Here is a 27,512-nt window from a genome sequence, read left to right on the forward strand (position 1 = left end):
GCGGAGGGCAGAACAAATTCAGACTTTATTGTCAGGGAGAGCAAAAAGGGGAGGACCGTGGGTGGGGGGCCGGGGTTGCTACATTGTCAAGCAGAAAGAGTTGATGGGAAGGGGAAGACCAGTGTAGGCCGGACCCCTCCCGGGTCGGCGGCTGAGGGTTGACGATACGGAAACCACGGAGTCGGGGGGCGGGGGCGGGGTGTCACACCCCCGCCCGGGTTGTGCAGTGGAGGTGACTGGTGGGAGGGGACAGCCATGAGGTCTAGGAACTGGGACCGGGGAGGCTACAGACTCTGCGAATTCTGCGGAAGGGGAGGGGCGGGGGCGAGGCTTCTATTGCTTTTTGCTCACAGTTTTGCGGAAGGCGAGGCGGGGGTGGGCTTGGACTGGACACCCCTTGCCCCCCTCGGTACCCCTTGGGCGATGGGTGCTGGTGAAAAGAATGGAACCCGGACTAGGGAGGAAGAAGGCGAGGGAAAGGTCTATGGTGGCATCTCCTTGGTCCCACCCAAGTGCCGGAGATGCCCCCAAGTGCTGCCCCCTGCAATGGGCCCTGCTAGACCTGGGGCTGGGGCATGGTGCGGGGCGGGCACAGTGAGGTTGCAGGCGGTAAAACCAAAGTGCTTATGAGGGACCCAGGATCCCGCCTGCTCCCCTCCCCCTACGGAGGACGGGGGTGTTCACGGAAGCGCTTCAGTTTGGGGTAGGGGGCCGGAGTCCCAGAGTCCCCTTATTGCCAAGAAAATCCATTTCTGTCCCCCCGGACCCCCACCATGGCTTGTGAACCCCGTTTTGTGCTAGGTTTGGGGGGAAGGGCTGGATGGACATGGCTTTTGGGGGGGGTGTCTCCAAGGGGGCTCGGGGGTGAGACGGCCCCCCCTTTTCTAGGGGAGAGGGAAAGGCAGGGGGCGGGGTTCCCTGAGATCTGGGGTGTTCCCCCCCTTCTGAAGCCCCCCTCCCCCGCTACCCCTCCCCTTTCCTGGAACCCCGTATCTCGGGGTGGGCGGGGGAAGGAGAGATCATTTAGGGAGTGCCGGGAGGAGGAGAGGGCTGGGAGCCCGGAGGCCTGGGTCCCGGCTGGAGGTGGGGAGTTGAATGGGAGGGGTTCAGGGTTGAGGTCAGTAGGGGGAGAAGAGGATGGGTCCGTGCGCAGTTCGGATGGGTCCGGGGGCCGGGTGAAGCAGAGGGTGAGTGATCGGCGGTCCCTGGAGAAGAGGTGCGGCTGGAGCCGGGCGCAGAGACAGCGGCGAGCCTGCTGCCGCTGCCATCACTGCAGCCACCGCCAGGGGGCTGGGGAGCAGGCCGCCCGCCAGGGACTTGGGCAGCTCCTTGGAGAAAGTCAGCGTGCCCTGAAGCGGGCGAAAGGCGGAGGAAGAGAGAAGTCACCCGGCGGTCCTGCAAACCCCACCTCTCCCTGGGCAAAGCCCGCGTCCCTCTCTCCTCCCCGCCCGCGCCCTCCCATTGCCGAATTCCCCAGCATCCAGGCCTCACCGCCAGCTCCCCGGCGCCCCTAGACTTCTTGTGACGGCTCAGTAGTGGGTTGGGCTTCCCGGCCACTCCGTCTCGGTGCCGCCGGCTGGAGATGTGCTGCAGAGACCGGTGGGTAGGAGGCTGTGAGCTCCCGGAAAGGGGCAACAGCAAGGGGGTATACTCAAGCTCCAAGCACCGAGCCCCTCCCATGTGGCCCCCTGGGGAAAACCCTGAAGAAAGCTCTTTACTCAAGCTCCTGGCTCTCCTTCCCCACTTAGAGGGTGGAGCTTCCCAGAATTTCTGGGAAGGGCCTTAGACCCACCTGTTTCAGTTGGACCTCCGAGTTGACCTTGACATTGCAGATCTCACAGTGGAAAGTTCGGTCCTGGGCAGGAGCCTCTGGTTCCCCCGGGGTGGGAGGCCCCAGCCGAGGGTAAGCTTTGATGGGCCCCAGCCCACTTCGGGCCTCCAGTATTGTCTTGTGCTTAGTACCTGGAGCCCAGAGAGGGCAGGAGGTAAGGGGTGGAAGAAAAATTATCCAGGCCTACTGGGCCTCAAATCTGCACATTCCCAGTTACAATATGAGGGGGAAGGGGTAGGCGCAGTGTGGCTTCTTTCCAAGCTCCTTGGGACCCTCCCAAACAGGTGGATCAGGAGAGAGTCATAGATGAAGGAGTAAGGTAGAAGGGGGAGCTGAGGAAGTAAAGGGCTAAGGAACGGGGGAGAGGGCTGGAAAAGGAGATAGGCAGACAGGCTGATAGGTCTTAGATGGTCTAGGGATGTTGGAAGCCAGGAGCATTAGGATGTGGAGGCAGGGGTGGCCTGAGGACAGGAGAGTCTGGGTGGGGGCAGGGGAGTCCATACCTTTGTTATGTGCCTCAAGCTGGGACAGGGAGTTCACAGCCACCTTGCACAGAGCACAGTAGAGCAGCCGCTTGGCTTTCTCCTCCTCTTCCTTGCTACCCCCAGGCAAGGAAGCTGGGGCTGGAGTCCCCCCTTCACCCTTGGTTACACCCTGACCAGTCTCCGGAATGCTGGGAGGGGATGGGGAGCCAGGCTGTTTCTCTGGGGATCCTGGGGCTGGCCCCAGTCCATTCTCCATGGAAACTGTTGTTGGGGGAGAAACATGGGGATCACCCTAGATGGCTCTTGGAGAAGACTCTTCATGTGGAAGAGACCCCCGCCCCCCGATTTCCTGGAGGGCAAGGGACCAGGAGTCCCCACCCTGTTACAACATGCATGCTCTCATGCCCTGGTCCAGAGCCAGATGTGGTCCAGCTGCTGCAGGCTGGGTGTGAAACTCCAATGCTTGGCTCATTCTCCATTAGCTGGGAATGGCCAAGGGGTCCAGCCTCACCAGCCTACCTTCAGGGTGAAGCTGGCAGCAAGCCCAGCCAGGGGGAGAGGCGTGGAACAAGGATATAGCCCTCAGTGGCTTGCCAGCCAGTCTGGGCTTCCTGCCAGGACAGCCCCTTCCCGGAGTCTTGCCCAGCCCCCGGGAAGTACACGAAAGAGCCCTAGGAAGGGGCAGAGGCAGGGTGAGGAAAGGTCTGGAGAGATAAACACAGGCATGGCAAAAGGGAAACAGAAACAGCAGAACCGGAGAGGGAAGAAACAGGGATGCAGGCTGCTCTATAATTCATGGTTTGATTAAAGATGCACAGGCCCTAGGCCTCAGTGCTGGGTTCTGGCCTCTGTACAGGGGAAACTCTAGCGCTCCCATTCTTGCTCCAGCAGCTGATCCAGTTTCCGGGTCATGGTGAGGCTGGCAGTGGGGGTGGGGAGCTTGTGGGAGGGGAACTCCTCACCCCTCCAGGTACCCATTTGCTTGTTCATTCTATGTCCTTCCCCTTATTTCTCTTACTTTTTTCTGACATTCTTCCCCTCCATCCCAATCCAGACAGCACAGCCACATCTCAGTCTGGACAGGACTTCATGGTTTATAAAGCAGGGCAGGTATAGTTATCCTGCCTATATCCTCAGATACTGTAGGAACTAAATGAGGTAATATGTGTGAAGTGCTGTTCAAGAAATGTTAGCTATCACCATCATCACCATCATCATCATCCTCTTCCTCTCCATTTTACAGAGATGTTAACAAACTAACCCAAGATGATCAGGCTAAGAAGCAGCCAAAGTACAATTAGAACTCAGCTTCCCATGGCCGGGACGGTGGCTCACACCTGTGATCCCAGCACTTTGGGAGGCGGAGGTGGGTGGATCACTTGAGGTCAGGAGTTTGAGACCAGCCTGGGCAATATGGTGAAACCCTTTCTATACTAAAAATACAAAAATTACCCGGGCGAGGTGGCAGGTGCCTGTAATCCCAGCTACTCAGGAGGCTGAGGCAGGAGAATCGCTTGAGCCCAAGAGGTAGAGATTGCAGTGAGCTGAGATTGTGTCACTGCACTCCAGCCTGGGAGACAGAGTGAGACTCTGTCTCAAAAAACAAACAAACAAAAAACAAAAAACAGAACTCAGTTCCCCCACCTGCCCACTCACTCTCTCTGTGCATCCCTGAGGGGGTTTTGTGTGTGTGTGTGTGTGTGTGTGTGTGTGTGTGTGTCTGTGTGTGTGTTTATTGAGAATGGGGGCCTAGTTTCCAATCTGGTAGTACAGATGTTTGTTTCTCATTCTTAGCCTTCTTAGGGTAGGGCAGGAAGGCTAGGCAAGGATAAGGATGGAGATGTTAGGTCTCTCTGGAATTGGCCATGATTGACATCTGATGTGGTAATCCCAGGATGGGGGTGGCTCATATCTTGCTATCTCAATATTCCTGTTCCAGTTTCTTGGCTGGAAGTATGGCTGAGGATGGTCAGCAGCCATGAGGGAAAAGGAATCTTGTAAACTTGGAAAAGACCTCAAAGATCTTAGTCTCACTCCTCTATTTCCCAGAAAAAAACGAACAAACAAACCAACAAACACACCTCTGACTAGGGAGGTCAAAAGATCTACTACCCAACATCATCCAGGGAGTTTCCTAGGTTTCTTGCACTCTCTGTCTTCCCTGAGGGGAGCCCAGTAGGGCAGGAATTCAGGTATTCTGATTCCCTTCCCTGCACCTCTCCCTAAGATGAAAAGGCCTCTCTCTGGATTTGATGGTTCTCTTTTTCTTTTCTTTTTTTTTTTTTTTTTGAGACGGAGTCTCGCTCTGTCGCCCGGGCTGGAGTGCAGTGGCCGGATCTCAGCTCACTGCTAGCTCCGCCTCCCGGGTTTACGCCATTCTCCTGCCTCAGCCTCCCGAGTAGCTGGGACTACAGGTGCCCGCCACCTCGCCCGGCTAGTTTTTTATATTTTTTAGTAGAGACGGGGTTTCACAGTGTTAGCCAGGATGGTCTCGATCTCCTGACCTCGTGATCCGCCCGTCTCGGCCTCCCAAAGTGCTGGGATTACAGGCTTGAGCCACCGCGCCCGGCCGATGGTTCTCTTTTTCTTGGGGATGTTTGCCAGGTGGCCTCACCCTAGCCCCTCTCTGAGTCACTGGGCTGTGGGGAGGACAGACAGTGGGGACTCTGTTGAGAGGAGCTGTGGTGGGGGTAAGGGTGACAGGATGGAAATTTTACATCACTGTGCTTGGCTCCAGGACTCACCTTGGGTGGGGGTGGGGGTATAGGGACTGAGGAAGAGAGAGATGGAAGCAGAGGAGAGTTCTGGGAAAGGGGGAGAGAAGAGAGAAGACAGAGATCAGTTGAAGAATATGGGGGGATTCAGACACACCTGGACGGGGTGCTACACCATCCCCATTTGTCGGGGTGCTGCCTGGGGGGGCTGGGTCTCCAGGTTCTCGGATGCCAGGCTCCCTGCCTCTGGTCTTGGCGGCCTCAATGCCTTTGACTCGTCGGGCGTGGCGGTTACCCTTGTAGTGTGCCTCAGCCTGGCTCTTTAGGGATGGAGGAAGAAAATGGAATCTGAGACCACCTTTCATCTGACGGATCTCCCCACAGAGCTCCCTCAAGTCCTGGGGTGATCTCAGCAGGCTGCAGTTAATTTTTCTGTACACCAATGAGATATAAAGCCCCATGCCAATAAGTCCTGGTTATTCCTGGGGCTCAGACCAGCTTCTCAAGCTTGAGTCCCTGGGAACCTAGGCCCCCACCTAGTTCAGACTCCACCCTACTACCACACCCAGGGCCTGGTTGCTGACCCAGACCCCCCAACTAGTCCTGGTAGAGAGAGGGGGACCACAAACCTATGGAAGAGTTACAAATTGGGAGAGGCCTAGCAATCCAGTCAGTCAGCATCGTCTTAGATCCCAAGGCTATGTGCCCAAGTCCTCTGCCCCTAGGATCCAGCCTTTGCTGCTTTTACCCTGAGGCTGGAAGTCCCAGGATCCCTGATGCCTGGGCTCCGTCCTGACTACTCCACCCTCGGTCTCATTTTCCCTGAAGTCTCTGTGGACACGCTGGAGGACCCTGGCCCCAAGCCCAGCTCTGGGGACAGAAACAGCAGTGGAGACAGCTGTCAAAACAGAACCATTTGATGGGGGAGGGGAGGGGAGGGCAAAAAGAGGGAAGGGCTATCTGCTGTTGGCTCCCTGCCCCTCTAGTCTTCCACCATCCACCAGTGAGTGGAGCCAGGGTTGATAGACAGGATGCCTGGGGTCCAAGCTAAAGGAGAGGCCTGATGCTGGGTTAGTCCTGCCTTCCCCTCCCCACCCTGCTGCACTCCCATATATACCCCCGCTAAGAATGTACAATCCTGGAGGCACAGGGTCACCCAGACAAGGGCAGAAATAAAAGGTGCAGATAGGCAGGAAAAGAAGATTGACAGCCTAGGGGTAGGGTAGCGGTGTGCAGAGCCCAGTAGTATGGAGAAAGAGAGAGAGAGAGAGAGAGAGTGTGTGTGTGTGTGTGTGTGTCTCTGTGTACTGGGTAGAGAAACAGAACATGCTTTTATTTTCCCGTACTCAGCAGAATGAGGCTCTCTGTTGTTCTCCAAAAGCTCTCAGGACCTGCACCCCACAAAGTCCCCTCTAGACCCACACACACTCCACAGAGTCCCAGTGGAGCCTCAGAGGGAGGAAATCTGGGAGGCTGGACGTTTGGGTTTTGGGTTTTAGGTAGCTTCTCCCCAGGGGAAAGCCCCATGGGATAAGAGTAGGGGCCAGGCCTTGTGTGTGATTTGGAGGGAGGAGAGTGGAAATAGGGTGGAGAGAGAAGGAAGCCAGAAAGTTAGAGGGAAGTGGGTGGGCCAGGGGGGAGTTTAGCAGAGGCCAAAGAGGACAGAGGCTCTGTGGGGGAGCCAATGACCTAACTCTGCCCCGTGCCCAAGAACCAGCGGGCCAGAGGCCACACTCCTGCTCAGACACTGATGGCCACCTATGTTCCAAGAAGCTCTGAACCAGGGATGCCCAAGTCTCAAGAGAGGGAGGGATCAACGTTAGAGGACTGATCTACTTCATGTCAAAATACACAGCAATTTCTTGTCCCTCTCCAGTGCCTTCCATAAGACTCTGCCTCTCCTGCAGTATCCCTATTCCCTGCTCTTTGCCTACTATCCCCTTAATCCCTGTCCCTCACCCAGAGTAAGCCTTCTTACCCAGCCTCTGCCCTCCCTCAAGGTCCCCTGCTGCCCCTGCCCCACCCATTGGGTAGATGAGCAGCTTGGCTTCTTACCTGAGAATTGAAGCGGATTTGACAGACATTACAGGAAATGACGGGGCGCTTGGTCTTGAGCAAGGGTCCCCCAAAAGTGTGGGAGAGCACAGCCTTCTGTACAGGGTCCATCTGTGGAGGCAGACTGGGGTGAGCTGGGAGCCCTAGCGCAAGCTCATGTCCAGCATTCCCCCGACACAGATATCTGTGTTGAACCAAGGTCCCTAGACCATTTCTATCCCTTAATATGCCTGAGGGCTCTGAGCCTCAGTCTTCTGTTTCTCTCTTAGCCCAATCTTCATAGCACTGAAAGGGACGTGATCGATAACTGGCCCAATGCTCCCATTTTACAGAACATAGAAGTGGTTTGCCCAACGTCACACCATGAGTTAATAGCAGATCTGGTATCTGAACCTGGACTCCTGCCTTGGTCCATCATACCATGAACATCCAACTCTGTCGCCTTGACTTATCTCCTATAGTGAAGCCAATCTACCAGAGGCCTCTGACATGAAGTCCCAAAGCACCCTAGATCCTAGGGCCTTCAGCTGAAGCCTCTGAACCCTTTGGGCCTCCACTCTGGGGTAAGAGTATCACCAAGCCCAGCCTCTGGTCCCAGGAGACAGATGTTCCCAGCCTCCCATCTCTGGGCCCCTGGTCGCCCTAACACATTCCCTCTCTGGACCTCTTAAAGGCAGCAACTTCTTTTTTTTTTTTTTTTTTTTTTTTGAGACGGAGTCTGGCTCTGTCGCCCAGGCTGGAGTGCAGTGGCCGGATCTCAGCTCACTGCAAGCTCCAAGCTCCGCCTCCCAGGTTCACGCCATTCTCCTGCCTCAGCCTCCGGAGTAGCTGGGACTTACAGGCGCCCGCCACCTCGCCCGGCTAGTTTTTTTTTTTTTTTTTTGTATTTTTTAGTAGAGAACGGGGTTTCACCATGTTAGCCAGGAGGGTCTCGATCTCCTGACCTCGTGATTCGCCCGTCTCGGCCTCCCAAAGTGCTGGGATTACAGGCTTGAGCCACCGCGCCCGGCCCAGAGGCAGCAACTTCTAGAGGGAGTAAAAGAACTCAGGAGAAAGTAGGAGCTCCTAGTGAATCATGGGGACTAAGTGGGGGGACCTAAGCACCTGGGCTGGCCCGAGACAGCCCAGGGATCTTCTGAACCTTCTCTCCCTGATCATGAGGGTTTCTAGGGCAGAGCTGTGGGGCTGGGCGGGATTAGGAACCATCCCTGTCCCCACCCTGGGTCAGCAGATGTCTTTGCAGTCTCCTGCCAAGAGTTCACGTGAGGAAGGGAGAGGATGGGAGTTTCTCTGAGGCTTTCTACTATGAGGGGATGAAACCAGGGGCTCAGAGGCATGCAAACTGCCTCCCTCAACAGTTCTCCTCCCTTTTGGCCTCTAGGAAGCTAGGGAGAGGCAAGACTGGAATGTAGCTGAGACTGAAGATTGGGGGATGGCTGGGCTCTCTCCTAAGAATAGGACAGAATTAGGACTGAAACCTTATCTTCCAGGTAGAGGGATCAAGTGAAAAATAGTTGCTGGGGACTTGGGGTCTTTAGCTCCTCAGCTGAGCCCTCTCTGTGACAGGTCTTTAGGGCTTCCAGTGAGACACCGGTGAGAGAACAAGAAGTGGGGGAAAGTGGTAAGAGTCGGAAAAGCCCTGTCCTCTGGACTCTCCTTTGCCTCTCCCCAGTAGTTTCACTGGCTGGGTGGGGTTAATGTCAGGAAATGGGCTTTAGTATCCCTGTGAAATAGATGGTGGCCTCATCCACTCTGCTCCATTTGGGTAGTGCTGAAGGCAGGGACCATGACTGGGTTCAGATAACTGGTCTGACTAACAAGGTCAATCTCTTGGCCTACTCTTGGTTGGAAAGAAGCCTCTCTAAGGGCTCACTTTTTTACCTCAGCTTCTCAGAAGCCCCAGTCACATCCAAGGAAAAGCCAAACAGGAGAACGGGTGTGTCTGTGTGTGTTAGGCAGGCTGTGATCAATCTGTGCATGGGTGGAGTGTGAATAAGTGTCATGCACTGTGCGTACATCATTTATATATCAACATTCTGTGTTGGGGGCTTTGGTGACACCATGAATGGTCAGGTGGTGTAATCTTCAGCTGTGTGTTTATCTGTGTGAATGTATGATGTGTTTGGCAGAAAGAAAGACAGACCAGGTTGGAGACAGGCTTTCATCAGAAAGGGGAGACAGACGGCTGCTCTCAGCTCCCAGTCTCCAGGCCTTAGTCCTTCCTATTTAGAGACCCCCAACTCTGTTCCAGAGTTCTCCTCAGCCCTGGGCTTCCTCACATGCTGGGTGGGGAATGGGAATTCAAACAGAAACTCAGTCTGGGCCAGGAAACCCAAGTTGGATGAAAACAGTAGGGAGAGAGGAGCGGGATGGAAGCGGAGAGCAGAGTCTCCTAGTTCTGTCTGTGCTCTGTCCCATCATCCCAGCCTGCTCTCCAGAGGGGCTGAGGACACAGGACTCCGAGGATGACTTGTGGACTGGCCATCCCAGCATCCATACCCTGAGAATGGTTCCTGTCCTACCTGGGTCCTTCCTCCAGGGTGAGAACCTTAGCTCTTGCACAACCCCCTCCCCTGGTTTAAGTCTACAAACACCAACTAGGAGTGGGAGTGGGGAGTGGGGAAGAGGGCACCAGTGGAGTCAGGTGGGTGCTTCCCACCCTCCTCCAGCAACTAAGGAGACACCAGGCTGAAGGTGAGGACCCCTGGGCCCAATCCCTGCGCAGGTGGAATGTGAGCCACTGAAGTGCTGCTCCAGGCCAAGGTCAGGAGGCCCCGGTGACCTAGATGAGGGCTCCCTGGGGAGGGGTGAAGGCCAGCACCTCCCAGAGCCCATCTCACTCCAGAACCTCTTTCCTGGGATGCTGGCTTGGACACGGCCTGGAAAGGTCCATAAAATAGTCCCCTCCCACCTGCCCTCCAACAGTAGACATGAAGGGGAACCGCTCCCTGAAGCTGGGGCAACATGAATCAGGAAGGGCAAGGGAGAGGGAGGGGGGAAACCAGATCAGGAACAAGAGGGGTGCTATGATTATATTTCCTTCCATTGCCCTTTATCTGATGGAACCCGCTGCCCCTTGTGTGAGCACCCCATTTCCCCACCCACCAAAATTAAGATGAAAAGGGAAAGGTGGTGGAATCTCAGGGATGGGAAGACCTGAGGAAGGACTGAGATAGGAAAGAGAAGGAGCTAGGGGGTATGTACAGAGCAGGTGGAAGCTGGTGGGGGAGGGATGCTGGGAAGGGGCCGGGGCTGGAGAGGAGGGATCTGATCAGCGTGGTCATTGGAGGGCAGGTGTAGGACCTGACAGGAAGTCTGAAGATTTGGGGGACTCCAAGAATGTGGGAAGCAGAGGTGAGGGTATCCAGTATGATGGCAGTAGTCTGGGGGCATGAGCTGGGATCCCGAGATTGGTTAGGGCCGCGCCGGTGTGGGGGATGGGCCGGACAACCCGAGGACCAGGCAGAGGAAGAGGTAGCCAGCCTCGCAGGGGCGGGCGGGGACGGGGTGGGGGTGCGCTGCGGCAGCCGCGGGAGTCAGGGAGAGAGGAGGGGCCGGGTGGCTTACCCTGCGAGACCCTAGGGGCCGCGGCTCCATGGCCCGCGGTAGCGGACCCGGGCTGAGGGGCCGAGCCTGGCCGGGCCGGGCAGGCCAGGGACGCGGCGCTCGTTGCCCGGGCGGCTCGGGGCTGTGCGGCCCGGCCGGCGGGGAGAAGGGGAGGCGGCGCTGGCCCGGGCCGGAGCCCGCCCCGGAGGCGGGGCCGAGGACGGGGGCGGGGACAGCGACAGGGACAGGGAGCTGAAGAGGAATGAAAGGGGGCTAGGGCGGAAAGAGGGGGATGTCCATTATCCAGACACCCCTAGAAAAGAGCTTGTTCGGAAGAGAAGAGGCCACTTGGCCCCGCGGCAGGGGCATTGACCAGATGACCTCGTTGCTTCCACTGGGGCTCCTTCTGGGGTCCAGGGTCCCCACCAACTCAGACATTTCTCCTTTCTTTCACCCCTTTTGCCCCGACCTTCCCTAGCTCCCCTGCTGATAGTCTGTCTTCAGAGTCCCCAGACGACCCTTCCCCAGCTTCCTCTGCAAAGGCGGCCCCTATGCTGCTACCCTTTTACAAGTCACTTCCCTCCCTAGGGATGGGAAACTGAGCCCAGGTACCCAGGTGTCAAGCATTGCTCTCTCAGAGACTCCTTCAAATTGTGGAGCTGAGGGCACCCAGGGCAAAAGCGACCTCAGACTGGGGATGTCGTTCCTATCTAACTTCTTCCCACCTCCTACCCGCGCCCGCCACCTGCCGGAGAACCAGGCTCTCTGAAAGCCTACGCTTCGTGCACCTGCTGCCCTCTGGCGGTTCAGTGGGGGCAGCATTGGGGGACTGAGGCTGTGGGGCTCAGCAGCCCCACTCCCCCAGACACCTCGTTCTGTCTAGACAGGTCCTGGGATTCCCAGTCTTTCATCTCTAGGTCTCATCTTCTCCCATTCCACCTAGGGCAGAGAGATGAGTGAAGCAGGGGACTGGATCTAGAGAGAGGGTGGCTTTGGGAAACAGTGAGGGATGTCCAAGGGCAGAGGGAAGCAGTGCAGCGAGTGGGAGGAGAATGAGGGGAGACAGTAATTCCAGAAGAGGTCTAAGGAGTAAGAACTGCCCAAGTAGGAGAGAGTGCTGGAGGTGCCAGTCCACTGGGAAGGAGAGACTCTGTCATGAATAATATCACTACCACCATCTAATGTTGATTGAGCCCTTGGAATGTGCCAGCTTCTGTACTGAGCTCTTTGCGTGGATTATCTAATTTAATCTTCACAACCACTATTTGAAGTAAGTACTATTATTATCTTCATTTTATAGATGAGGGAACTGAGGTTTTGAGAGGTTAAATAATTTGCCCAAGGTCATAAGCTAGTAGAGGCTGAACTGGGATTTGAATTTAAACCTGGGCAGTCTGACTCCAAAGCCACGTACTTAACTGCTGCATAGTACTTCCAAAGGCCTGTCTGCAGCTTTTCTGCAGTCCTCATTCCCCTGCAGAATTTGACAGTATTGATGCAGCCCGCCACACTCTCTCCCTTGGCTTTTCCAACTCTACAGGAACATATTTCCCTCCCCACCCCCTCCAGTGGCTTTTGCATTCCTTTGCTGAAGCCTCTTCCTGTTCCCACTGCCTAATTCTGCATGTTCCCAAAGGGTAAGGCCTTGACCATCCTATGTTTCTCTCTTTACTTCTCTCTTAAATAAAAACAATAGCAATAGCATAGTAATCATAGCAGCTAACACTGATAGAGCACTTAGTTTGTGATAGGCATTATGATTATGTAATATGATCTCACAACCTTGTGAGTTCGTGTTAATACTATCCCATTCTCAGCCTGGGCAACATAGCAAAACTCCATCTCTACTAAAAATACAACAATTGGCCGGGTGCGGTGGCTTACGCCTATAATCCCAACACTTTGGGAGGCTGAGGTGGGCGGATCACAAGGTCAAGAGATCGAGACCATCCTGGCCAACATGGTGAAGCCCTGTCTCTACTAAAAATACAAAAATTAGCTGGGCATGGTGGTGTGCACCTGTAGCCCCAGCTACTCGGGAGGCTGAGGCAGGCGAATTACTTGAACCCAGGAGGCTTAGGTTGCAGTGAGCGGAGATTGCACCACTGCACTCCAGCCTGGGGACAGAGTAAGTCCCTGTCTTAAAACAAAAACAAAAAAAGAAAGAAAGAAAGAAAGAAAGAAAGAAAGAAAGAAAGAAAGAAAGAAAGAAAGAAAGAAAGAAAGAAAGAAAGAAAGAAAAACTATCCCATTCTACAGTTGGTAAAACTGAGGTTCAGAATGGTTAAATAACTTGCCTAAGGTCACATAGCCAGTACTTTGGAACATCAAGTTAAATCCTGCCAATCAGATGCAGGATGCAGTTCAACACCCTGCTGAACTCTAAGCTTATCCATGCTCATCGCTTTAAATACCTCTGCTAGAGGCAGTGGAACCATGAACTCTGCAGGAGTCGAAACCCTGGATTATCCAATCAACTAAGTAGCTTTGTGACCTTGGACAATTCACTTAACCTCTCTGCGTCTGTGTTTCCTCATCTATACAATAGGGACACTGATGGGGTTGCTAAGATCTGAGGTCAAGTGTAAGTCAGGTGTTTAGATGGGGGGAATTATTCTCCCCATCTTATGACTTATCACATCTAATCTTGCACTTTCTCAAATGCTCCTTTCTAGCCCTTATTCATGCTACTTACTTCAGTCTGGAATGTTCCCTAAGGCTACTTTAAAAATCTTGCCAATAATTCTTCAAAGCCCAAATTATATGTCACCTGCTCCAGGTTAAATCCCTTTTTCCTCTGCTCTCTGTTTTTCTGCCTAGCTCTGGTTGGTCCCTTAGGACCCACCATATCCAGGAAGGTCTTTCTTGACACTTGGGCTTCCGTGCAAGCAAAATGCCTCTGACACAGCTCTTCTCACACTACATAGGGTTAACTTGTTATCCTTCCTACTAAACTATGAGCTCCCCAAGTGTGGTAACTGAGTCCTGTGTCCCTGACACCAGGCACAGTACTCAGCATATAGTAGGTGCTCAAAAAAAATTTTTTTTTGTTAAATTGAATTTTTTTTTTTTTTTTTTTGAGTTGCAGTCTTGCTCTGTCACCCAGGCTGGAGTGCAGTGGCGTGATCTTGGCTCACTGCAAGCTCTGCCTCCCAGGTTCACTCTCCTGCCTCAGCCTCCCAAGTAGCTGTGACTACAGGTGCCTGCCACCACACCTGTCTATTTTTTTAAAATAAAAGGCCGGGCGCGGTGGCTCAAGCCTGTAATCCCAGCACTTTGGGAGGCCGAGACGGGCGGATCGCGAGGTCAGGAGATCGAGACCATCCTGGCTAACACGGTGAAACCCCGTCTCTACTAAAAATACAAAAAACTAGCCGGGCGAGGTGGCGGGCGCCTGTAGTCCCAGCTACTCAGGAGGCTGAGGCAGGAGAATGGCGTGAACCCGGGAGGCGGAGCTTGCAGTGAGCTGAGATCCGGCCACTGCACTCCAGCCTGGGTGACAGAGCGAGACTCCGTCTCAAAAAAAAAAAAAAAAGAAAAAACAGTCTGAAAACTTAAAAGCGCAATGCAAATGTGTGATTGGGTTCTTTGGGAAGAGTTTGGGGGGAGCAGCTGTGGTAGAATGATAATTCTATTTGAAGCCAGATGCAATGGGTTCAGATCATACCTTAGGCACATACTGTGTCAACTTATATAAATTACTAAACCCTTTTGAGCCTTAGTTTTTGCTTTTTCGTTTGTTAAATGGAATAATAATGTCTACCTTGTTGGGTTGTTGTAAAGGTGAAATGAGATTGCAGATAGAAACATCTGCTACAGTGCCTGGCGTGTAGTCGATGCTCAATACATGTTTATGGCTAAATATGATTTGATGTGGATTATTTAAGTTGAATAAGGCTGACTTTCCCCAAACCTTTAGCTCTAGCCCACCTTCCAGGCTTCAAATTCTAACTATCTGTAGGACATTTTGGGCTCAATGTCCTACTGGTATGCCAAATCACCATATCCTTTTTTTTAAAAAAATTTATTATTATTTTTAAAAAAAAAACAGGCCAGGCACGGTGGCTCAAGCCTGTAATCCCAGCACTTTGGGAGGCTGAGGCGGGTGGATCACAAGGTCAGGAGTTCGAGACCAGCCTAGTCAAGATGGTGAAACCCTGTCTCTACTAAAAATATAAAAATTAACTGGGCATGGTGGTACGTGCCTGTAATCCCAGCTACTGGGGAGGCTGAGGCAGGAGAATGGCTTGAACCCATGAGGCAGAGGTTGCAGTGAGCCGAGATCATCATGTCACTGCACTCCAGCCTCAGAGACACAGTAAGACTCTGTCTCAAAAAAAAAAAAAATAGCCGGGCACGGTGGCTCAAGCCTGTAATCCCAGCACTTTGGGAGGCCGAGACGGGCGGATCACGAGGTCAGGAGATCGAGACCATCCTGGCTAACACGGTGAAACCCCGTCTCTACTAAAAAATACAAAAAACTAGCCAGGCGACGTGGTGGGCGCCTATAGTCCCAGCTACTCGGGAGGCTGAGGCAGGAGAATGGCGTGAACCTGGGAGGCATAGGTTGCAGTGAGCTGAGATCCGGCCACTGCACTCCAGCCTGGGTGACAGCGAGACTCCATCTCAAAAAAAAAAAAAAAAAAAAAAAAAATTAAAAATAAATAAATAAATAAAGCTTTAGCTTTAGCACCACATGCTAAAGGGAATTCATCACCCTCACCGGAGACCAACTTCCTCTTCCAACCCTCTGCCTCTGTCAATGGTGACTTCCATCCAGTCACAAAGACCTGAATGCTGGAGTCATCCTTGACTCATGCCTTCTCTTCTCCCTCACCCTCAAACACCAGTTGGTCACCATGACCTGTCAATATTTCCTTGGAATTACCTCCCCCATTCTTCCTTTCTCTCCGTTCATACTGCCACTGCCACCAGCCCAGTCTGGCTTTTAAGGCTTACCTTGGGCCTGCATTGCTAGGATAGCCTCCTAACAGTTCACCTTCCTCCTGCCTCTGTTCCAGTTCATCCAGTTGCCCCACTCACCTTCCTCAAATACTGCTCTTACCAAGTCAGTCTCCTACTCAAAAATAGACAGTGGCGCCAGGCATGGTGGCTCATGCCTGTAAACCCAGCACTTTGGGAGGCTGAGGCAGGCGGATCACCTGAGGTCAGGAGTTTGAGACCAGCCTGGCCAACAGGGCGAAAACCCATCTCTACTAAAAATACAAAAATTAGCCAGGTGTGGTGGCACATGCCTGTAATCCCAGCTACTTAGGAGGCTGAGGCAGGAGAATCAGTGAACTGGGGAGGCGGAGGTTGCAGTGAGCCGAGATTGTGCTGCTGCACACCAGCCTCGGCAACAGAGCAAGACTCCGTCTCATAAAAACAAACAAACAAACACACAAATAGACAGCACCTTCCTATTTCATATTGTATTAAATCTTGCCAGTCCTCCAAGCCCTATCCCATTGATCCTACCCACCCAGCTGTGGACTCCAGAGAGGTGAAACTTACAAACAGGCATGCTTATTTTCTTGCTTATTCCCTCTTTCTGGATTCAGCACCTACACCCCTCCTACCTCCCTACTGTTACTACCACCAATTTAAGTCTCATTACTTCTCTAGATGGTAGGGCGATTCACTGTAGGACTAAATGAGATAATTCATATAAAACACTTAGCACAGTGGCCCGTAGCAAGATCTCAGCAAATATTAGCTATTATTATTGTTGTTAACACTATACCAGATGGCCCACAGTACTCAAAATTAACTAGAATTAAGGAAGATGGGGTCATAAGAGGAGATAAAGAATTAGAAACAGAAGAAGAGGGCAGAGGTGGGTCTGAGAGAGAAAGATTGGGTCACAAGTGGATGGAGAAGGCAGGCAGGCTGCTACTTACGGTGCTGTAGTTGCTGAAGAGGCCAAGGGTAGGGGCCGGCTCGAGTGGGAAGGGCAGGATCTGCTTGAGGTCCAGCGGGGGCTGCATGATGGGGGGCTGCCGTAGCAGAGGCAGGGGCCCTGCCCGGCTCAGGCTGCCTGAAGGGCAGAGAAAACATTTTGTGGAGTAGAAAGATTAAAGCTTGGAAACCCCACCCAAGCCTGCCAGTCCCACTCCCTAGCCAGGGCCCCCACACTCAGAAGTGTCACCCCAGTGCACAGTGTACACACTTCCCCTGCTGGCTCCAGAGCAATGGAGCACAGTGCCCTGTGGGTCTGGGGGAGGGTGTAGACTGGTCCTTCCCTTCTGGGTGGTTTTCACTTCCCCATTTTCCAGCCTCCCTCCCCCAAAGTCTCTAGGCACATTACCCAGTAAGAGCCCATACCTTTTCTGCAGGCTGCCTGCTGAACCAGCAGGACTCCCAGCCTCAAGCCACTGGCCACCCTCTTTTTCTGGTTTTGCTTTCCCCCAGGGGATCCTAAAGCTTGGTATCACCCCAGGAAGAAGACAGTCAAGTGGGTGATTCATCCCACTGACCAGAGGGCGATATTCGGACTTAGATTTGAATCTCTCAGATGCCCTAGAATTAGATTTTGCTCTAATTATAATTCCTTTTTTTTTGAGACAGAGCCTCACTCTGTTGCCAGGCTTGAGTGCAGTGGCGCGATCTCGGCTCACTGCAACCTCTGCCTCGTGGGTTCAAGCGATTCTCCTGCCTCAGTCTCCTGAGTAGCCGGGATTACAGGCACCCGCCACCACACCTGGCTAATTTTTTTTGTATTTTTGGTAGAGACGGGGTTTCCCCATGTTGGCCAGGCTGGTTTCAAACTCCTGATCTCGTAATCCTCCTGCCTCGGCCTCCCAAAGTGCTGGATTACAGGCGTGAGCCACTGTGCCCGGCTTCTAATTATAATTCTTAATTAACTATTGACACCTGTGGGGGTAGGTAGCGGGTTGGGTGGTTTTTGCTCTGGGAGGTGAACTACCGAGGCCATTCTCAGAGCCCCTTCTCCCAACCTTCCTCAGTCTTCCCCAAGGCCCTTTTGTCTCACCGGGAATGCTCAGCTACAGGTCCAGTTCTGCAGGAGGAACCTCAACCTGGCCTCTGGGCGGGGAATGCCTGGGTCTGACCCCAAGGGGAAATGAAAGTCCAGGCCAGCCATTCAACTACCCTTTCCTGAAACCTTTTCCTCCTCCTCTCAGAGTCATGGGAGGAACCCACCAGACTCCAAGGGGGCAGCCCAAAGGTCCTCAGAGCCCCTCTGGGCTTCCACTGGCCCAGCTCCCTTCTGCGACCCTGCTGTGCACCAGTTGGGGAGTTCTGGCCACCCTTCACTGCTCCAGTAACCCCCTGACAGCAACAGGGGTTCCCAGGAACAAAGGCAAACCGAGGAGGCTGCATGCTTGGCCCGTCCTCCCTTGACCTTACTAGGGCAGAAGGTCCCCAGGATCCTTTCCTGTTCCCTCCATAGAGACCACCCCCTTTCATACCTTTAGTTTCTTGTGCCTGCTGCCCCCAGGCAGTGGCCTGGCCCTGGCCCCCCAGGGGCCTGGGCCTGACAGCGTCCCCTTCCCTTGGTTCTGCCCTCTGCCCCCTCCCTTGCCAGCCCCCTCCCCCTCAGCCCAGTCAGTAGAATCAGCCAATCAGAATCCTGGAAAAGTGGGGCAGAGGGGAGGGCAGGGGAGCAGGGATTAGGGGAATCTGAGGCGAGAGGGAGGGGGTGGGGAGGGCTCAGGCACAGCTGGGGGCAGGGAGCTGGTCCAGAAAGGTCTGGAGGGGTCTGTCTCTTTCACCCCATGCCAGGGTGGGTGGTGAGGGTGACTGAGACAGAGGGGGGTGTCAAGGCTACTGGGAGCTTGGGCTTCAGAATTCTCAGGGCTGAAGGAGAGGGTCAGATCCTTGGCTTTGACCCTTAAGTAGCTGGTGGTCTGTATGCTTTGTGTCTATTCCCTCCTCTGTCACCTTCAAGGTTAGGATGGGATAGAGAGAGGACACACACACACACACACACACACACACACACACACACACACTTGGGATGGGGTGGAGAGAGGACACACACACATACACACAGAGAGACCGACAGATGAAAGTGAGAGGATGGGAGAGTGGTAGCAGCAGGAATAGGTGACGGAGGAATGGGACAGTGACACTGAGAGATAAAAGGATCGAGAACAATGGAGAGATGTCAGAGAGCGAAATCAGACATACAAACAGAGAGACACTGCCGAAAAGCTGGACACAGAGCTAGAGACTAGGGCAGACAGACTGAAAGACACAGAACAGAGACAGCAAGAAAGAAAAAAGAGAAGAGAGAGGGACAGACAGACCGACGGGGCAGCTTGACCATCTCCCCTTCCTGGTCTGTCCCCTCATGGCATCTCCCCTCTGTGCTCCACCCTCCCTTACTGCCTGCTACCCATGGCTGTTACTGCCTGTTACCCAAGGCCAGGGCAGCCTTAATGAGCCCCAGGCGGCATCAGGAATGGTGAGAGAAACCTGAGTGCTCCCAGAGTCCCCTGCACCCAGCATCCACCCCTAGCAGCTGGTTTTGGGCTGGCACTTGCCCTGCCCCAGAGCACCAGAGGCTGAAACTTGGCTTGACCCTTTCCCTGGTTCTAGATTTCTCTAGGCTCTCACTCCTCGAAGCCATCTTAAGAGGAGACAGCAGAGTTCCAGAAAAAGCCACAGAAAAAAATTTGACGCTACTATGTGCCAGGTAATGAATTCCAAGTATTATCACATTTAACCTCTGAAGTAGCTCAATGAAGTAGACATGATTCAATGCAGTAGCTGATAATATTTTTTCTACTTGACTTATGAGGAAATGGAGACTCAGAGAGGTTAACAAACTTGGTTGACGTCACACAGCCTGTAAATATCAGAGCTGAGATATAGATCAAGATCTGTTGGACTCTATAGCAAATTCTTTCTCTGTGCTACCTTACTCCCAAAGGGCTTGAATTTAACTGAAGCAGAGATCTGAGCACAGGCTTCCATCTTGTTCAAGGAGAGGAAGAGGAGAGCAAGTTCTATGCACTTCCTCAGGTTGGAGTCCTCATTTTTCCTCCAGAGGAGGGATAGAGGAAAACAGGTAGCAGCCACTCAGTTACCCATGGCTAGCAACTCATCTTTTCCACAGACATGAGCCCTGGGTGAGCGGGGGAGGGGAGGAGAGTGGGAGAGAGGGGTCAAATGAGGGTACAGTGAGGGAAGGAAGCAGGGTGGGCAACTGGAGACAAACTATCTCCTTCCCAGATTCCTGGGTCCACTCCATTCTGAAGTGGTGAGAGAGACAGATGGCAGCTTTTGGGTCAGGTGGGCAGAAACAGGATTCTTGGTTTCAGGTAGCCCAGGCCTCAGGCCCCTCCCCTCTTTTTCTGAGGCTAACAATAGTTGCCACTTTTTGAGGCTTTACTATAGGCCAGGCACTTTACATACACAATCTCTCAGTAGGTGGTCCCACCACTCACTAGCTGGGTGAGCAGCTAGGTTCTCTGACTCTCAGTCTCATTTCTCATCTGTCAAATGAAAACACTACTTGCCTCACCAAGTGGTTGAGAGGACTGAACAAATTCCATGTAAAATGCTGGTATGTCACAGTGAGAACTCAATAAATATTTGCTGAATAAATGAATCCTCGTCTTATAGATGATGACAGTTGGCTCAGAAGGGGAGTTATTTGGCCAAGGTCACAGTTACTGAGTGATGTGAACCTGTCTGTCTGGTTCCAGAGACAGGGCTTTCAAGCACTACACTTTTCTGGCTAGATCTGGAAAGGGATAGGGGGAAAAGGCAGGAATATAGGAAAGGCTGGGGAGGCAGGAACTGAGTAGGAAATGCAGGACTTTTGACTTCTAGCTAGGTAAAATCTCTAGGCAGTTTTGGCAGAAGAGGTGGAGAGCAAATTGAAGTGTGTGTTTAAGTGTGTGTGTGTGTGTGTGTGGCACCCATGTCATGCAAGGCAGGGAGGAGCTGAGGCCTGGCTGGGGCAGGCCACTCTTGAGGGAAGCTCATTAGAGTAATTACCTCCAGCAGACAGAGCCCCACCCAGCTTCATCGGGAACTGCTAAATGCTTTATTAAAGAAAGCTCCCAACACGATTTAGAGGCGGTGAGTTCCAGACCCTTGGATGGATGTCCATCTGTCCATTTTCACACCCTACTTAGCCCTGGGCACTTTGATCCTGCTCAAGTTGCCCTGTCAGCACTAACCCTCAACCAGGCCACATCTGGCTTCCTCTATTGGTCTTTTCCTTTCCCTCTTCCCCAGAAATTCGGGTCAGGTCTGGAGCCCCAGCCCCTCGGCTATTTTAGGTGGGGCCCCATGCCTCAAGCCCTGTTGGTAAAGAATGCTTAGGGAGTGGCTGCATCAGGGTAGGAATAGGAGCCAGGAAGGGTGTTAGTACAGGGCTGTGGGTTAGTGTTGGTTGGAAGACTGGGCCAGAATGAGATTAAGACCAGAGAGAGATACTGGGGTTAAAGTTGCAAGTAGTTAGGGCCCAAGGTGGTAAAAAGCATAGGGTCAGTACTGGGTTAAAATGGGAATTAGACTTGGGCCAAAGGAGAAATTGAGATCTCTTTTTTTTTTTTTTTTTTTTGAGACAGAGTCTCGCTCTGTCACCCAGGCTGGAGTGCAGTGGCCGGATCTCAGCTCACTGCAAGCTCCGCCTCCCGGGTTCACGCCATTCTCCTGCCTCAGCCTCCTGAGTAGCTGGGACTACAGGCGCCCGCCACCTCACCGGGCTAGTTTTTTGTATTTTTTAGTAGAGACGGGGTTTCACCGTGTTAGCCAGGATGGTCTCGATCTCCTGACCTCGTGATCCGCCCGTCTCGGCCTCCCAAAGTGCTGGGATTACAGGCTTGAGCCACCGTGCCCGGCCGAGATCTCTTCTCTAATTAATCTCTTTTTCCCTTCGGGCCCTTTGGCCTTGTCTCTCTCCCTAGAAGTGCCTAAAATTAAGGGCGGGGTGGGAGGAAAGCTTTGAACCCCTGTGTCTTTTTTACCAAGTTCCATGTATATGCCCCCTTCTGCCTCAATTGCCCCAGCTTGGCAAGAGGCAGGCTGAGGACTGGAAAGGCTTTGAAGTCAAAGATGAAAGAGACAAGGGAGATGATTATGAACAACTACTCAAAACACCATGCCTAATAACCCCGGGGTGGATATAGGCGGAGACTGGGCCTAGAGGGAGGAGTTGACTGGAAAGGGGAGAGCAGGGAGGCCCCTGGGAAATCTTTCCCAACTTGATTGGAAAGGGCCTCCTTCAACGCACCCCTACCCTTACTGCACCAGGGACTCAATTGGAAAGGATGATATTGAAAGGCTTAGAACAGGGAACCTGAGCCCAGAACTGCCATCTTAAACCTGGGGCCCAGACTGTAGATCTTGAGCAGGCTGGCTGGGTGTCACATGCTGGGCAGGGAGGTTTTAGGGTCCCTCCAGGGCTACCATGCACACGGTTTCAGAGGACCTGAGTGTTCAGAACTAAAACCTTTGTAGGGTCCCTGGGGGTGGGGCCTGAGCCCTGGCTGGCAGCTTCCTCCCTCTCTCCTTCCTTCCTCAAAGAGGGCTAAGGTGTGTGGGCTTTGCCAGAGTTCCTGCCCTCTGTGAGCTTGGCATGAGGAGGGAATTAATTATAGTGTCCTCCAGGGGGATGTGAGGGTCCCACTCGTGGCTGTGGTCCAGTTTCAGAGAATGTGGACCCAGGAATTATTCCTGTGGTCTTGGTGGCCTGGGGTCTTGGTCAGGCTCCAGCAAGCAGGTCCATGATGTGCTTTTCAGGGCCTGCTGACCAGGGAAAGCACGGCTTATGCCAGCCTGTTCTGGGCAAGCACGATGCTGCCTCTCAGGCTATGCCCGGGGTGGAGCCAGGGTTCAGGGATCACGCAGGTTGGAGGAATGTGGAGCCTGTGCTCTGGGGGACTGAGTGCAACATGTGTTGGTGGGGGTCACTCTCGCGTCCGGGTGGTATTCATAGAAGGGTGGGTAATAACTTCCCCTGCTGGGGAGGCTTTTGAGAAGGAGGCAGGCAACCAGTCATTCATGCCTTCGTTCAGTCATCCATTCAATAGATAGGTGGAGTGCCAGGTGGAGGGGGTGAGACATACAGGAGAGAGAGACTGAGGACACACAGGAGGAGAGAAAAAGAGATGGAGGAAGGGCAGAAGGACAATAGGTAGTCAACAGGGATAGGCAGTGAAATGAAAGAAGGCAAGAAAGGAAGACAAATAGCAGAGGGACTCAGGAGAGGGATGAGTGCAGGAGCCAGTCAAGCCCTCTAGGTACCAGCATGGAGCCAGGTGTCCTCAGTTGGGGGCAGGGAGACCACAGGTGTCTGTGCCTGGTTGGGGGGCTCCCACCATAAACAGATCCCAGAAACCGGCCTAGCCAGGGTAGAGGTCAGAGGTCAGAGCAGGCCCGTGGACTATTGTGGAGGAAGGGTGGAGGGCAGGAGCCTGCAGCCGGTGCTGATGCAGAGTCCAGAGCACAGCTAGGCCCTTTCCTCCCCCACCCCTGGGGCTCCTTTCCTGATGTAGGTCATGAGGATGGGGTGGCTGTGGCTGACGGGCTGTCAGAGCCCAGCGGGACTTCCCATCCCCCATCCTTACCCTCTCCGTTGCCCCTCCCTCTCCTGCTGCCCCCGGCCCAAGGCAGGGGTGGAGGGAGAAGAAGGAAGTCAGGAAAGAGGGACTCAGGCAGCTAGAGCAGGGAGAGAGAGGGGCAGGTCTCGGCGTGTTGGGGCAGGATGGCTGTGGAGACAGGCTCTGAGCCGCAGGAGCCCTGGATGGACAGTTTCCCACCCTCTATTTTCCCCACCCCCTTTTCTCCCCAGCCCCTCTGCTCCCCAGTCCCTCTGCTCCCCAGCCCTCTTATCTGGGGCCCTCAGGTTCCCACCTCCCACCACACTCACCTCGAAGCTACACCCACCATCATCTTCTTCCACCCCCCACTTCCTCCTTTCCCCCTTATCCTGGGCCCAGAAGGATGTCGGAGTGTCTAAGCTAAGGGTGGGGGAAGACGCTGGGGCGGGAGACGGGTCCGAACCTTTCCCCCAACTCCACCAAGCCAGGACCAGCCCCCTCCCCCAGCCTCTCGTAGACTGGTATATAATATTCATGAGCCTCATGAATACGCAATGTTCTAATTATGGGGCGGGGGTCTCACTCCGCTCTGCCTCCCGCTTTAGCACTCCCTAGATTACCCGGAGCAGCGGCAGCCTGGGGAAGAGGGGAAGAGGGGACCCCAGATGTGGAGCCAGATGAAGGGGGAGGGGGAACCGGTCGCTGACGGGCGGCCGCAGTCACCGCGGTGCCGGGAGATGGGGGGGGCGGGTGGGTGACCCACAGAGAGGAACCCAGGAGCCGGGAGCCTGGAGTCGCAGAGACCACTCACCAAGGATCATGCTGGGGACCCAGGCGCCCGGGGTTCCGCGTCGCTCTGTCCCGGGGGCCGTTCTGGCCGGGCTGGGGGTACGGGGGGAGGAGCCGGGGAGGAGCAGAGGCCGGCCGAGGCGGAGCGGGGGCGGGGCCCTCAGCAGGTGAAGACGGGAGGAGGGGACCCGGGCACTCAGGGCTCCGCGAGGGGGCGTCCTGGCCCCTCCCGCTTCCTCCCGCCCTTCTTCTTGCTGCCTGCTGGCCTCCTGGGTTTACGGTGTCACTGCGGCCAGGGCTGGGGGAACAGGACGTGTAGAAGACGGTGTGAGGTGATGGACGAAGCTGGAAACTAGGATGCCTGGGTTCCTGGGGAGGGCTGAGTCTGAGGGCGGGAAGTCTGGTTCTGGGCTGATATGGGGTGGGAAGGGGAGTCGGGGGGAGGGGGGCGGGGGTGCCTAAGTACTTTGGGAGGCGATGGGCCTTGGGTTGGGTGGGATACCTAGGTTCCCTCCAGAGTGATGGACTGAGCAGGGGGCGGGGGAAGTGCAGCGGAAATTGTGTGGGTCCTAGTTTGTTGTTCTGGCTTTGGAGCAGGATGCCTGAGGGCTGGGCCTCTGAGGTGAAATGGGATGTTGAAGATGGATCCCAGGTTGAGTTCTGGCTGGGGTCTGAGTGCCTGGGTCGTTAGGGAAGGTCTCAGCGAAGAGATTGCAATCAATGGACCTGAGGAGATGGAAATAGAAGCTTGTAACCGAGATCATTAGGGCAACTGGAAGATGACAGAAAATTGAGAACTGAGGCACCTTGTAGAGATGACCTGGATTGGGGTGGGGTGGCGTCGGGGAGCATCTATCCAGGGCCTAAATCTGGGGCATTCCCCACTAAGGCCAGCTTCGATTGAGGAGGACTGGTGGGGAGGCATGGGGGTATTTGGTGAGGTGGAGGGGAAGATGGAGGGTAGGACAAAATGTCTGAGCTGGGGAGAATGTCAGGAGGGAGAGGAAGTACAGGCCACTCGGACGTATTCTTTTCTTTTCTTTTTTTTTTTTGAGACCCGAGTCTCGCTCTGTCACCCAGGCTGGAGTGCAGTGGCGCGATCTCAGCTCACTGCAACCTCTGCCTCCTGGGTTCAAGCAATTCTCCTACCTCAGCCTCCCAAGTAGCTGGGATTACAGGCGCCTGCCACCACACCTGGCTAATTTTTGTAGTTTTAGTAGAGACAGGGTTTCACTATGTTGGCCAGGCTGGTCTTGAACTCCTGACCTCAGGTGATCTGCCTGCCTTGGCCTCTCAAAGTGCTGGGATTACTGGCGGGAGCCACCATACCCAGTCCACTCAGAGGTATTTCTTAAGGGACTCCAGTACAAGGCTGGAGTCTGGGACACTGCAGATGTCTGGGGAATATGGAGCCTGGACTTGTCTGTACCTGTCTCAAGAGGGAGGGTGGCAGGCAGATTTCCCAGAATGCCACACAGTCAGCTTCAGGCCAACCCCAATCAGAGGAAAAGTGGGTGGGAACTGGAACGTTTGAGGTTTAGGCAGGTAGAAGCGGAGGGGAAGAAGTCAGTGAAAGGGTGGTGGGAATGAAGTTTTGGAACAGTTTAGGAAGGGGAAAGAGACTGACATTCCTGGGTTCTGGAGGGAAATTGGGAAGGTGCAGGAAGTTTGAGTTTCTGTTTCTGGGTCCCAGCAATCTCTTGCCCTCACCCCAGTAATCTGGTTTGAAGAAAAGACCTGTTTCTGTACCTGCCAAGACACTCCAGCTCAAGGGCAAGAGAATGCTGGGAGTGCCAATGCCTTAGTCTCCTTCTGATTCAGTGGGGCAGAGATCTCAGGTGATTGGCCTTGCTGCCCAAGTCTGGCATTGGGAGAGGATATGGGGTTTCTGGGTCCATCAGAGGAGGTCCTCCTGCTCTGGGTCTGTCCTGCCACCATGCTGGTCAAGTCCAGTATGAAAAACCCTTGCTTCTCCTTAGACCCTGCACCTCCTTTCCTCTTCCCATTCTTTCTCCTCCTGGGTGGACTCGGAGAGTAAACAAGAGTCATTATCAGGCATGGTCGATTGGTTTTAGAGACCCCTTTGCCCTCAGCTGTTGTCCACCCTGCCACGCAGCCCCAGGGACTCTGGGTTAGGAAGATCTCAGAAGAGGGGTTGCTTAAGCTTACCAAGGGGCGGCAGCTGGCCAGAGGACGGGTGACCTTGCAGGCAGCTGGGGTGGGGGGAAGGCGTGTGGGGTGAATTCATTATTGATGAGCCCTGCACCCCGGGCTACTAATGAGCCCAGGCCGGCTGCTCTAATTGATGTCAAGAAACTTGAGACCCCCAGATCAGCTTCCCGCCTGCCAGCTGCCTCTCCTGAGCCCCCTCCCCCTCCCTGCACCCCCAGCTGCTCTGTTCACTTCCTAAGACCTCCTTTCCTTCTCCTTTTCATCTCTACCAACACAGCCAAGGATAGGGCTCAGGCCTTCTGGCCCCCTACACTTCTGGCCCCCTACACTTAAGTCTCGAGGTGAGAGCCACACTTCCTTCGGAGGGTTGGGAGATTTGGGAGAAGGAACTTAGACCAGGAGTCTGAGAATTACAGCTCAGGGAAAGGGAGGCTCATACTAGATTACATCTGTGGCATTTCTGAGCTCAAGGAATTTCTTCCTTGTATTGTGCATCCTGGGTAAGAACTTGTCACTGTCTCAAAAGTACAGGCCCTACACAGTGACACACCCATGACACCAGCCCAGTTTTCACAGCCCACTGCCCTTCCTTATTTCCTCCTCACAACAGTGGAAGACATTTTAGGTCTGGCCCCTGAAGTTTGGCTGCTTCTACTCCCACCTCTCTCCCAAGAGGGGGACTCCTCTTAATGTATCAAGTATGCGATTTCCTCCCTCTAGAATTTCTGGTGCCGGCCGGGCGCGGTGGCTCAAGCCTGTAATCCCAGCACTTTGGGAGGCCGAGATGGGCGGATCATGAGGTCAGGAGATCGAGACCATCCTGGCTAACACGGTGAAACCCCGTCTCTACTAAAATAATACAAAAAACTAGCCGGGCGTGGTGGCGGGCGCCTGTAGTCCCAGCTACTCGGGAGGCTGAGGCAGGAGAATGGCGTGAACCCGGGAGGCGGAGCTTGCAGTGAGCTGAGATCCGGCCACTGCACTCCAGCCTGGGCGACAGAGCAAGACTCCGTCTCAAAAAAAAAAAAAAAAGAATTTCTGGTGCCTTGTTATGCCATGGCTGCCATTCTTAGAAATGCTAGGGGGTTCTTTGTCTCATGCTGTCTCTTCTACCCCACCAGCTCCTTTTCATTTATGGGTTCTGTGAAGACATTCCTGACTCAGAGCATTCTAAGAAGTCACAGACTGGAGCGTGGTCCAGGCTTGGTCTCCCAGGAGGGATATTTTTAGGTGATGCAGGCCCTGCTAGGCAGGAGCCTGAGTTAATGAGAATAGTCCTGGTGATGGGGGAAGAGGGTGAGGTGGACCTCATACCCTACCTTCCCAAATTTCCCATAAATTTGTGGCTATGCTGCCCTCTGGTGGCTGAATTTTAGTCTATCCTGACAGGGACATCTTT

At 54.0% G+C, this 27,512-nt stretch overlaps 1 protein-coding gene across 5 annotated transcripts; it reads right to left on the bottom strand.

The window, feature by feature from the left end:
* Positions 1-26,934, bottom strand: ZNF385A (zinc finger protein 385A). Of its 5 annotated transcripts, XM_023210883.3 has the most exons (10): positions 25,691-26,920; positions 24,444-24,667; positions 23,964-24,239; positions 16,532-16,668; positions 7,086-7,196; positions 5,188-5,350; positions 2,335-2,577; positions 1,793-1,962; positions 1,492-1,587; positions 1-1,349 (listed from the first exon to the last, which is right to left on the bottom strand). In XM_023210883.3, the coding sequence occupies exons 3-10, from the start codon at positions 23,971-23,973 to the stop codon at positions 1,119-1,121; spliced, it is 1,161 nt and encodes a 386-aa protein (XP_023066651.1). In that variant the 5' UTR covers positions 23,974-24,239; positions 24,444-24,667; positions 25,691-26,920; the 3' UTR covers positions 1-1,118. The 5 variants fall into 5 exon arrangements, with proteins under 5 accessions (XP_023066651.1, XP_023066655.1, XP_023066652.1 ...); XM_023210887.3 differs by lacking the exon at positions 2,335-2,577 and having other exon boundaries at positions 25,691-26,934; XM_023210884.2 differs by lacking the exon at positions 25,691-26,920 and having other exon boundaries at positions 24,444-24,910.
* Positions 26,935-27,512: the final 578 nt, after the last annotated feature.

The sequence above is a fragment of the Piliocolobus tephrosceles genome, chromosome 10 (genome assembly GCF_002776525.5).
Source record: "Piliocolobus tephrosceles isolate RC106 chromosome 10, ASM277652v3, whole genome shotgun sequence".
NCBI lineage: Eukaryota > Metazoa > Chordata > Mammalia > Primates > Cercopithecidae > Piliocolobus > Piliocolobus tephrosceles.

Excerpts from the sequence above, each read along its gene's own strand:
- ZNF385A (XM_023210883.3), bottom strand. Across the intron at positions 2,578-5,187 it reads TGGTGTAGCACCCCGTCCAG|TTTCCATGGAGAATGGACTG; the intron begins GTGTGTCTGAAT and ends CCCCAACAACAG. Across the intron at positions 1,963-2,334 it reads GCTTGAGGCACATAACAAAG|GTACTAAGCACAAGACAATA; the intron begins GTATGGACTCCC and ends TCTGGGCTCCAG.